Source organism: Poecilia mexicana, unplaced genomic scaffold (assembly GCF_051168715.1).
Source record: "Poecilia mexicana isolate PSO_F unplaced genomic scaffold, ASM5116871v1 scaffold_6, whole genome shotgun sequence".
NCBI classification, from domain to species: Eukaryota; Metazoa; Chordata; class Actinopteri; order Cyprinodontiformes; family Poeciliidae; genus Poecilia; species Poecilia mexicana.
The window spans coordinates 34,218,656-34,228,470 of record NW_028263375.1 but is presented as its reverse complement, the minus strand read 5'-3'; the positions used below and the strand labels follow the sequence as shown (position 1 = coordinate 34,228,470).

Genomic DNA, 9,815 nt, shown 5'->3' with positions numbered 1-9,815 from the left:
TGTGGGAGATGATCAGCTGAACAAACTTTTCTCACCTGTGTGTCATCCTTTCATTGGTTTCCAGAGCAACAAAAAATAGATTTTAAAATCCTACTCTTGGCCTTTAAATGCCCTAATGGTCTGGCTCCTCCTTACCTCTCTGACCTGCGCCAGTTGAATGTTTCACCAAAACCAGCTGAAGCTCCAAGAGTGACTCTCTTCTGTTCATTTGTGGAACAAGTTGCCATTGAATATTAGATAAGAATCTTCTGTTACTGCTTTTATGAACTTGTTTTCAGTGGTTTTTGACACAATGTGTTAGAATTTCTGGTTGCATTTTCCTTTACTCTCCAATTGTCTGCATTTGGGTCCTACTTTTAGACATGGTGGCAACATGACGTGTGGAAACGGTGAAGCACTAGGGATACCTTCTGGTAACTTTGTGTTATAGATGCATGTTTATACACGCACACACACAAATAGTTTTAATAGAAACTTATCTTCTTTCAGGAATTGCAGCTTGCAAGCTTACATAGCAACACTTTAATGAACCAACAGATTTTTAGTTTGCAGTTCTTTCACTTTATCCCTTTAATCCCCAATGTAAGACTCCAGCAGTGTTTCACATCCAACTAAAGATCTACGTAGGCAGTAATCACATGCAACACATTTAGTTTGTCACAAAACTGAGTATAAAATTATTAATCATCTTCAGCTAAACAGAATCAAAGCATTTATTTGCACTAAAAATATAGAATCTAGAAGTATAAATAGAAATTTGGTCCATCAAAGTGATTACCATATTATTTACATTCGAACGTTTTATTATTCCACATCCTCATCTTGTTTAGCACACTGTAGCTACTGTTGCAGTGGTATTCACAGAATAGATTCCAGTGGCAGAGCCATGGAAAACATTTGATGTGAAAAGTTGCAGCTTCCCTCTTTAGGCACAGTGCCAATAAATACAATGTTTAGAAAGAGTTTAGTACAAATTTTCAGGTTGGTACATTAAAACCTTGGACAGTTAATGTATAAAAAGTAACAAAGTTTGAACTACAACAGAAGGAAAACAAAAGGCACACAATATAAAAGCAGAAAGAGTCAAAATTCAGCAAAGCTGTTAAGAATCTGCCTGAATAAATTCTGTCAAGAGATTCTATTGGTGCTTGAAGAACATAAAGAACAACTTATTCTATCAGGACTTTTTACACAAGAGATTCAAGGCTGTCAGTGGTGGTTCCATTGTCAGAGAACAGGACGGTTTTCTCTGCTTCCTGTGTTCCGATGATGCTCAGCATGGCTTTGTACAGGAACTGGTAGTGCTCCTGCAAAAACACACTCCACTCAGTTTCTTGCTGCTATTTTGCTTAACACACATGTAAGATAAACCCAGGTAGCATCGACTCGGAGCTAAATTTTACTTTATTTGGTTCACAGTAACAGACTCAATCCGAGGTTTAGCCAGCTTTTCGGTCAGGGGGCTTTAATAGGCTGTTATACAGATGAACTGAAAGATTTTCATCAGTGAATCAGAATATCATTGAAAAGTTCCTTTCAGGTGTTTATTTCTGTTAGTATTGATGATTCTGGATTACAGCAGCTGAAAGTAAAAACATTTTTATAAAATTTGAATATTATTACAGCAGACACAATTACAGGAATGGTCTGATGCCATGGGTCAGACTGCTGACTTGACAGTTGTCAAGGAGAGTCACTGAAATCCTCTATAAAATAAGCTTCTTTGAAGAAAACCATATGGTATCAGTCAACATTTAATATTCCTGTTGGGTTAATAAGGCATTTCTCAATCAAACTGAACCGAATTGAAAAAGATATTGCTGAAGAAGCCAGCGACTCGGAATGCTGTATCCAAGTTTCTAGAAATGGAATATTGTGTGGGAAGTAACAGGTGATTGAAATCTGTGCCCTAACAACAGCAAAATTTTGACTTCTTTAGCCCCCAGATGGCACTGAGCCAGGTTCTGGTTCTGGTTCTGGTTTGGTTCTGCTGAATGTCTCTTCCTGTTAAAGCAAACTTTTCCTTTGCGCCGTCGCTGTTTGTCCAGGCAGAGTGAAGCTGTAAGTCAATGACTAAATGCAATCTGCTGGATTTCCTTAGATAGAAACTTTTAAACTGACATGAATGATAAATTGAACTTGATGCATTGCTTGATAACCAGGATCAGATGGGAGTGACTTCGAATCTGTTAGTATGACTGGATTGAATTTACCTTTTTGTTTTAGTTCTTTGGAAAAACACGTCCAGAACTTCTTATTATTCTGTTGGTGTTATACAAATACACTGACTTGAAATGTAATTAAATTGAGAACAAATGTGTTTGGTTTAAATTTAGACGGTGTGAACTGATGCTGGAGCATCAAACGCCACCAAACACCCAACATGAGCTAGAACTGTCACGATCCTTTTCAGTGAATACATTTGAATTGCAGTTGCACATCAAGATCCTAGAGTTTGGAGGAAGAGTGGAGAGGAACAGAAGCCACTGGTGATCTGGGTGCCATGTACTGGTTCTGGTCCACTGGGTTTTCTGAAGTCCACAGTCAATGCAACCCATCTACCAGGAAATTCTAGAGCACTTAATGCTTCCCTCACCTGACCAGCTGTATGGAGATGACGATTTTATTTTGGTACCTGTCCTCACTGCCAATACTGATGACGTCTGCTTCAATTACCATGGTAACACCAACAAACTGGCCTGGCCTTGACCAGTACAGAATCCTTGGGTCAGGAGGAAGATTAAACTACCGAAGCAACCTCGTCAGAACCACAGGCTGGTCTCCTCTGTCCTTTTGAATGAAATCATTTATGCAAAACGAGCCCGGCCAGAAGCTGTGCAGTACATGGACATACTGTTCATTAAGCACACATTCCTTTTTATTGGTCTGGTGTAATACTGTAATTTTCATTTGCTGTAAAAAACAATAATTCATCATCAACATTCTAATTAAATGTATTAAGATGTGTTTGCAAATGTGTTGAACTGCATTTATCCTCAACTCAAATGTTGGACTAAAGAGTGGAACAAACAGATCTGCAATAAACTGGCTGTGAGACTTACAACATCACTGAAGACTCCTGGTCTCAAAAGGTTTGTCAGTCTGGCTGCTTGGAACACATCAGCCGAACCTTCAGCCTCCAGCTGCTGCTTTAGGGACGACAGAGCACAGAATGTTCCTGCCGTGACTCCGCCCACACTGCAGGAGAAAAAAAACAGGACTGGTAAAACCTTTTGGAAAAAGAACATCCAAAAAGTATGCTAACGGGCTGGACAGGGTCTTACTCATCATGGACCACGGTGGGACAGTCTCTGCTCGCCCTCTCTTCATTCACCAGGCTGATGAGCTCAAAGGTGTTGCTGATGGGGCTGTCAGGGTTCGGCCAGCAGGGGGCGAGGAAATGCTTCACCTCAAGAACAAAGTCATCCTGTCCAGAAGAGAAGAGTTGACATACCAACCAGATGCCTTCTGCACACAAAGTCTTTGAGTTGTAAGAACAGCTTCAGTGATACTTTTGTGTTGTAAGATCACAATAATAGTTTATTTATGTGCTGAAGTGAAATTAGGAAGCCTCAGATGTTTTAGTGGCTTATATAACACTTGTTTGCAACACACACTGTCTGCTATTATTAAGAACGTCATGGTGCAAAAGAAGCTAGGCTAACCTTTGCAGCAGACAGGGTGTATTCCCGGACCACCAGCATGTCCTCATTGGACAGACAGATGTGGGCCTCACTCCTTTGGGTCACAGTGAACATGTTGAAGCTGATGGATTGCTCATTGCCAGGACACAGGGCACAGAGCTCCGCCTCCTCTGCAGTCTGTTGACAGAAAGACAGGGAAAGGCTAACGCTAACTGACAGCTGAGCTTTGCTCCAGGAAATATCCCAGAGCAGAGGAGGGAGGAAGGGGGCGTGGCTCTCCTGGAGATGGGAACAATCTTTAACAGTTCTTTGCATGAAAATGACTGTACATTATCAGACAACAAAAAGTAAGAGATCAATTATTGTCATGTACACTCAAAGCTAGGATCAGCTGTTCAGTTGTGGACATAAGTAGTGAATCAACCAGTGTTGAATCTTGAACTCAGCACTGAGTTGAAGATTGGTTAAGTTCAAAGTGAGCATCAGAATGAGGACAACGTGGGATCTAAGCCACTTTGACCCAGCAGGTTCTGGCTGTCAGTACCTGTTGTTCATCTGAAAAAGAGAAAATATCCTGGGAGTGGCATCTATGTGGGAAGACATGTCCTGCTGAGGTCAGAGTATAATGGCCAGGCTGGTTTACAAAGATATAAAGACAACAGAAGCTGGTTCCAACCAATGGATGAAGGACGCTGTGAATGAACTCTTAATGTACAGAAAGTGAAACTTTGAAGCAGGTGGGCTGCAGGAGCAGAAGACCCCAGCAGGTGTCACTCTGACTAGCTCAGAACAGGAAGCTAGACAATAACAATGTGCTACCTGGTCCAGAAAGTCTCAGTCTCAGTTGAAATAAATGGGAGGGGTATAGAATACTGTGTCAAATATGACAATGAAGTTGTACCAAAAATTGCTGTTATTTTTCTGATAAAATGAAGGGAAGTGTTGTGTCCTGGAGCCCACAGCTGAAACCTTTCAGTGTGGGCTCCACGTTTGAAATGAATCGTTTGAAATTAATTTCAAACGATTCATTTCAAATATCATTTGAAATGAATCGATTTTGCTTACCCCAGGCAGTGAGATGATGACCTGGGTATTGTGATCCCATATCATTCTCCAAAAGTCCTTTATGGTGCCAGGCAGGGGATTCTGGGTAATGATGAACTCTCTGTTTAGTCTATAGCCCTGCAAAACAAAGCCATACCTTTATACAGGAGATCAAAGCTCCAAATAGTTCAAGAAATTACTGGAAGACCATTTGATCCCTCAATGACATCACAGAACAAATAAACCTGTGAAGCATGAAGGCCCTGTGCTTCCCTGAGGATAAAAAAAACCTCATCACTGCTTTCATCTGCAGTTTCTCATAGAGAGGAAACGTTTTTATAGCTTGATTCATTAGGAGGAATATGCTGATGAAACATTTATGCTAATGTAACAGCAATCGGTCCAGCCATTACACACTGATGCACAAACATTAAAGAACAGTAACGAAGCCGTCAACAGGCTCCTTCGCCTGTGTGTTAATGAAAAGAGAGATTCAATTGCTATGGGAACCGTCATGAAACACATCTTCATCCTCTCATATGATTCTGGCTAAGATTTAGTAACAATAGAGATTTGCTGGTCTTACAGTGATGAATGAGGCATTGATGTAGTCGGCCGTCTCTCCAGCTGTTGTAGACAGACGCACCCGTGACCTCTCAGCTACAGAGAGAAGAGATGAGGTTAATTACTCTGTGGATCATGTGAACAGGAGCTGAAGTGGAAGGATTTAAATGTGCAACTGAGACTGATGTGGTGTTCCAGCAGTTCATGGCGTTAGCATGAGGCAGTCTCACCAGGTATCACAGAGCAGTCCCTGTTCTTGCTGGAGTTGTTGTCCTGCAGAGCGCTGGAGAAATCACTCTGGTTCACTTCATTGTGACACACCAGCTGTGCAGAACAGAAAAGAGCCAACCTTTAGGTTCTGCTGTCCTAACTAATGATAATCAAAAAATGGAGCCTGATATACAAAGACTTGTGCAGATTTCTTATCAAAATAAGGAGTATTTAAATCCACAAGAGTACATTTGCACAGAAGAAATGCATGTTTGAAAGCATGAGGACACATGAATCTGAGCACAATTAGTTTGTCTATCCTGACCCCTCCCTCATCAACTCCCCATTGACAGCCAATAGTGCTGGTTCTGTTGGACTTCCTCAGCACAGCATTTGACACTGTTTGTTATTAAAGTGACTGGAGAGTTGGGTAGGACTCTGGTCCAGTACTTAACTGGTTAGAATTTTACTTCAAGATCAGGGATGTCTTTCTTTCAGTAGACAGGGTTTCTTCAAAGTGGACAGAAGTCACATGCAGGTTCAGTCCTTGGACAGCAGTTATTCATTACTTGTCTGCTCCATCTAGCTCAAGTTATAACAGTAGTAGCGGTGCACCGACCACCCAGTACAGATCTTTAAAAAGTCTGACATGCTGATTTTGATTTTGGCTGATAAAGACTTTTTTGGCTGAAATGTTAAGTATAGCAAGAAAGTCACTGAGTTGTCAACAGTGGGGTGAGTATTACAAACTACAAACATGCAGACGTGACCTGGTGGGTGAGTCTGTCAGTCAAGCCTTTCACAGCAGAGCAACAGAGGTCAGTAGGTCAGGTCAAGGTAGTTGATAAGATTAATAAATCAGCTGATTTAGGGTTCCAAAAGATTAGTTACTTTAACTATGCAGATCATACACAGCTCTACATTATGATGTCCCCAGGTAACTCTGAATCGAACCAAGCACTGAACAGATGCTTAGAATAAATCAATGTGTGGATTTGCCTCAACGGAGCAGGTCTTAGTCCTCGACGTGGCCGTCGCAGGTTCGATTCCTGGCCTGGTGACCTTTGCCACATGCCTTCTCTCATTACCGTCTTTCCTGTCAATTCACTGTCAAATAAAGGCCACTAGAGCCAATAAAACCTTTAAAAGGTACATAGAAAGAGGATCATTCTTATGATCCTCATCAGTAATGATTAAAAAAATTGTCACTGATATCAAAATCTATCAAACCCTTGTTATAACTGCTGAGCAGGTTTTTGCATGTTTTCTCTGGTATTTTGAAGATTTATTTTTGATGATGACCTCCAAGTCTCTGACTTTGGAAGACCTTCTACCATCACCCTAATCTCCATTAATTTTGCATGAATGTGTCAGCTCACCTTAAACTGTTTGTCCAGGCGAGTCCTCCCAGATGGTCCTGGAGTCAGCAGCTCATCCACATAACTGTGAAGGTGGGCTGCCAGTACTTCAGTGTTCCCACATAAGATGGCCTCTACCAAAGCATCATGGATAAAAATATACTGTTCCTGTAGAGGGAGGAACAGTATATTGTTACAGTTTATAATAAAACCTCTACTTGTGTATTTTTTAAAGCAAACCTAACAGACAACCTTGCTACTTTTATTGTATTGAATGGAGACAAGTGCAGAAATAAAAAATAAAAAAATCTGTGTAAGTAATTTCAGTAGTTTCATATTGAAATGACTTTTGGATGACATGTTGTGAAATTGACTGATATAAATGATTTCAGAAAGAAAAAAAATGCTTTATTTCTGCACAGAGGAGACACATACTTTACCGTACTCATCTCTGTTGCATTATCAATATGAAATCCTGCATGTGTTTAAGTAGCAAGTTGAACTCTGACCTCAGTCTGAACCAGGAAGTTTCTTTGTGTCCGGATGTGCTTCAAGAAGCCAGGAATGTCGACGGTTCCTTCGTGTGTTATCCGTTTCAGCATGCTGTCCAGGACAATGTACGTGCCCGTCCGGCCAACCCCAGCACTGCACAGCAAAACAAGCAGTCAGAGACACTTCCAGCATCAGATCAGGTGAAGATGACAAGGAAGCCTCATGTGACCTGCAGTGCACCACCACTGGGCCCATGTTGTCTGTGTTGGCTCTGGATGACTTGCGAATGAAGCTGAGAAGCGGCAGAGACAACTCTGGGACACCCATGTCAGGCCACTGGGTGAACTGGAACTGTTCCACTGTTCGCTCGTTGCTCCATCCCTTCTTTGAGCTCTGCAGGAGGAAGATACAGGATGAACTCATTAACTTCAAAAATAACAATATTCTTTCAAAGGTAGAAAACTTCTGGCACCTTAAGTTGTAAAACATTAGGACAACTGCATGACATGTTCAGTTTTTGTTATGTTTGCATTTTGATGTCTAATCTTTGTTGTTTTCTCTGGAAATGAAAATTGCAAATGGAAATTGCATTTAAACATCAAACAATTCCTTCTTTTACTCATTAAGCAAAAAATATGAAATATCTTTGGGGAGTATTTTTTTGTACGTATTGGAAACTGAAATACTTGGCATATTGCTATTTGCTGGCTTTCGTGAAGCAGTCCGTCTCAGCATTGTTCATTTTCAATTGTATTCTATTCAGTTTATTTCTACAGCACTTGTCTGTAGAAATCAAGGCAGTTTACAAAAAAATCACTCCAACTCAATCATACCTACATTCCAACTGATCCTAGTTACCGATCGGTACATTAACTTCAGTCCATTATTCAAATTAGTTTGAAAAGTTTGGCCTTGGGCTGCACAGTGGTGCAGTGGTAGTGTTGCCTTGCAGCAAGAAGGTTCTGGGTTTGATTCCTGGCCCGAGTCTTTCTGCATGGAGTTTGCATGTTCTCCCTGTGCATGCTGGGTTCTCTCTGGGTACTCCGGTTTCCTCCCACAGTCCAAAAACATGACTGTCAGGTAAATTGGTCCCTCCAAATTCTCCCTAGGTGTGTTGGTGTGTGTGCATGGTTGTGTGTCCTGCCTGTTTCTGTGTTGCCCTGTGACAGACTGGCGACCTGTCCAGGGTGACCCCGCCTCTCCCCTGAAATGTTCGTTGGAGATGGACACCAACAACCCTCCTGACCCCACAAGGGACAAAGGTGTATGGAAAACAGATGGATGAAGTTTGGTCTTTGATTACTGGTGATTAGAGTGGAGGATAAATATCCTCCAGTGTGATGATAAAGGTGTGCAAAAAGTCATCAGAGGGAACTTGCAGCACTGAAGAAGAATTTCTGGACAAATCCAATGGAAAAATGACATACTGTTGTTTTAATGAATATGTAAATACACTGTAAAGTAGAAAAAGTTTTGTTCAAATTAAAGGCAGTGCAATATCACTAACCACATCAATCAGTCATTATGGGTCGAAATTATTTTGCTACATGGTAAATAATCTATAACTAAGTTTAACAAGGTATAGAAAGCCAACAAACCCGAATCACCACGCTGCTGATTATTTGACATATATTAATTGTATTCACATGCTTGCAGTGAGGTTGTTTATTCTGAGAAAAACATGTGGCCCTAATTTAAAGAGCAGGGAATGAGATGTACACACGTTAAAAAGCATTCCTAGAAGATCTGAGTAAAACGGTTGCTGCCGACATTCTTCAGAAGAACAGTGTACTTGAAAGAAGAAACACGAATGAGTAAAGGGTTTATTGGAGAAAGTAACAAATATATGAAGAACAGGAAATGGTAGACTGCTCAGCTAGAACTCTGATAAATTGAATTCAGTTTTTGCAGAGCATCATTCACAATAAATCTGAATGATAAAATAAACAGATCCAGTCAGTTCAGTCCATTTATATGAAGAGATTTAATGTCAGTTACAGACATTCCAGTTTAATCGTAGCTCTGGTGTGCTGGGTGGCTCAGTGGGCACTGAGTCCTCCACACAGCAGTCCTGGGTTCGATTCCCGGCCTCTGGCCATTCTCTCTCCTCCCTACTTCCTGTCCATGTACTATTAAATAAAGATCACTGGAGCCTATAAAATATCGTTAAACATGTTTATAGTAATAAAATAATGAAGTTAAGTTCAATTTATTATGTTTACTGCCAAAATGTTGTCTAACAAAACCAAGCCAACTATATTGAGACCCAGACTTTGTACCTTCTGCCAGAGGAGCATTTATCATCAGTGGATAGTTGAATCAACTAACTTTGCACCAATCCCACTTAATGACCATGCATGTGATATCTGTGGAAAGGAGAATTTCTTTTCAGCAGGAAGAAACCTCCAGTATAATTCGGTTCAATCTGAGCAGCCGTCTCTCATGTTTAGCAGAAAGAACCCGGCCAAAAAAATAACTTGTGGAATAATGATCTGTTGACATT

General features: G+C 40.8%; 1 protein-coding gene across 2 annotated transcripts in view; it reads right to left on the bottom strand.

Annotated features, from left to right (window-relative positions):
* Window positions 1-507: 507 nt before the first annotated feature.
* Window positions 508-9,815, bottom strand: part of LOC106934271 (receptor-type tyrosine-protein phosphatase zeta-like) — a 119,025-nt gene continuing 109,717 nt past the window's right edge. For both annotated transcript variants that reach the window (XM_088006669.1, XM_088006670.1), the window contains 10 exons: window positions 7,542-7,705; window positions 7,330-7,465; window positions 6,842-6,988; window positions 5,483-5,576; window positions 5,275-5,348; window positions 4,710-4,826; window positions 3,666-3,821; window positions 3,285-3,427; window positions 3,063-3,198; window positions 508-1,307 (listed from right to left, as the gene is read on the bottom strand). In XM_088006669.1, the coding sequence (XP_087862795.1) occupies window positions 1,188-1,307; window positions 3,063-3,198; window positions 3,285-3,427; window positions 3,666-3,821; window positions 4,710-4,826; window positions 5,275-5,348; window positions 5,483-5,576; window positions 6,842-6,988; window positions 7,330-7,465; window positions 7,542-7,705 (1,287 nt within the window). In that variant the 3' untranslated portion in view covers window positions 508-1,187. The remainder of the gene's footprint in view (window positions 1,308-3,062; window positions 3,199-3,284; window positions 3,428-3,665; window positions 3,822-4,709; window positions 4,827-5,274; window positions 5,349-5,482; window positions 5,577-6,841; window positions 6,989-7,329; window positions 7,466-7,541; window positions 7,706-9,815) is intronic.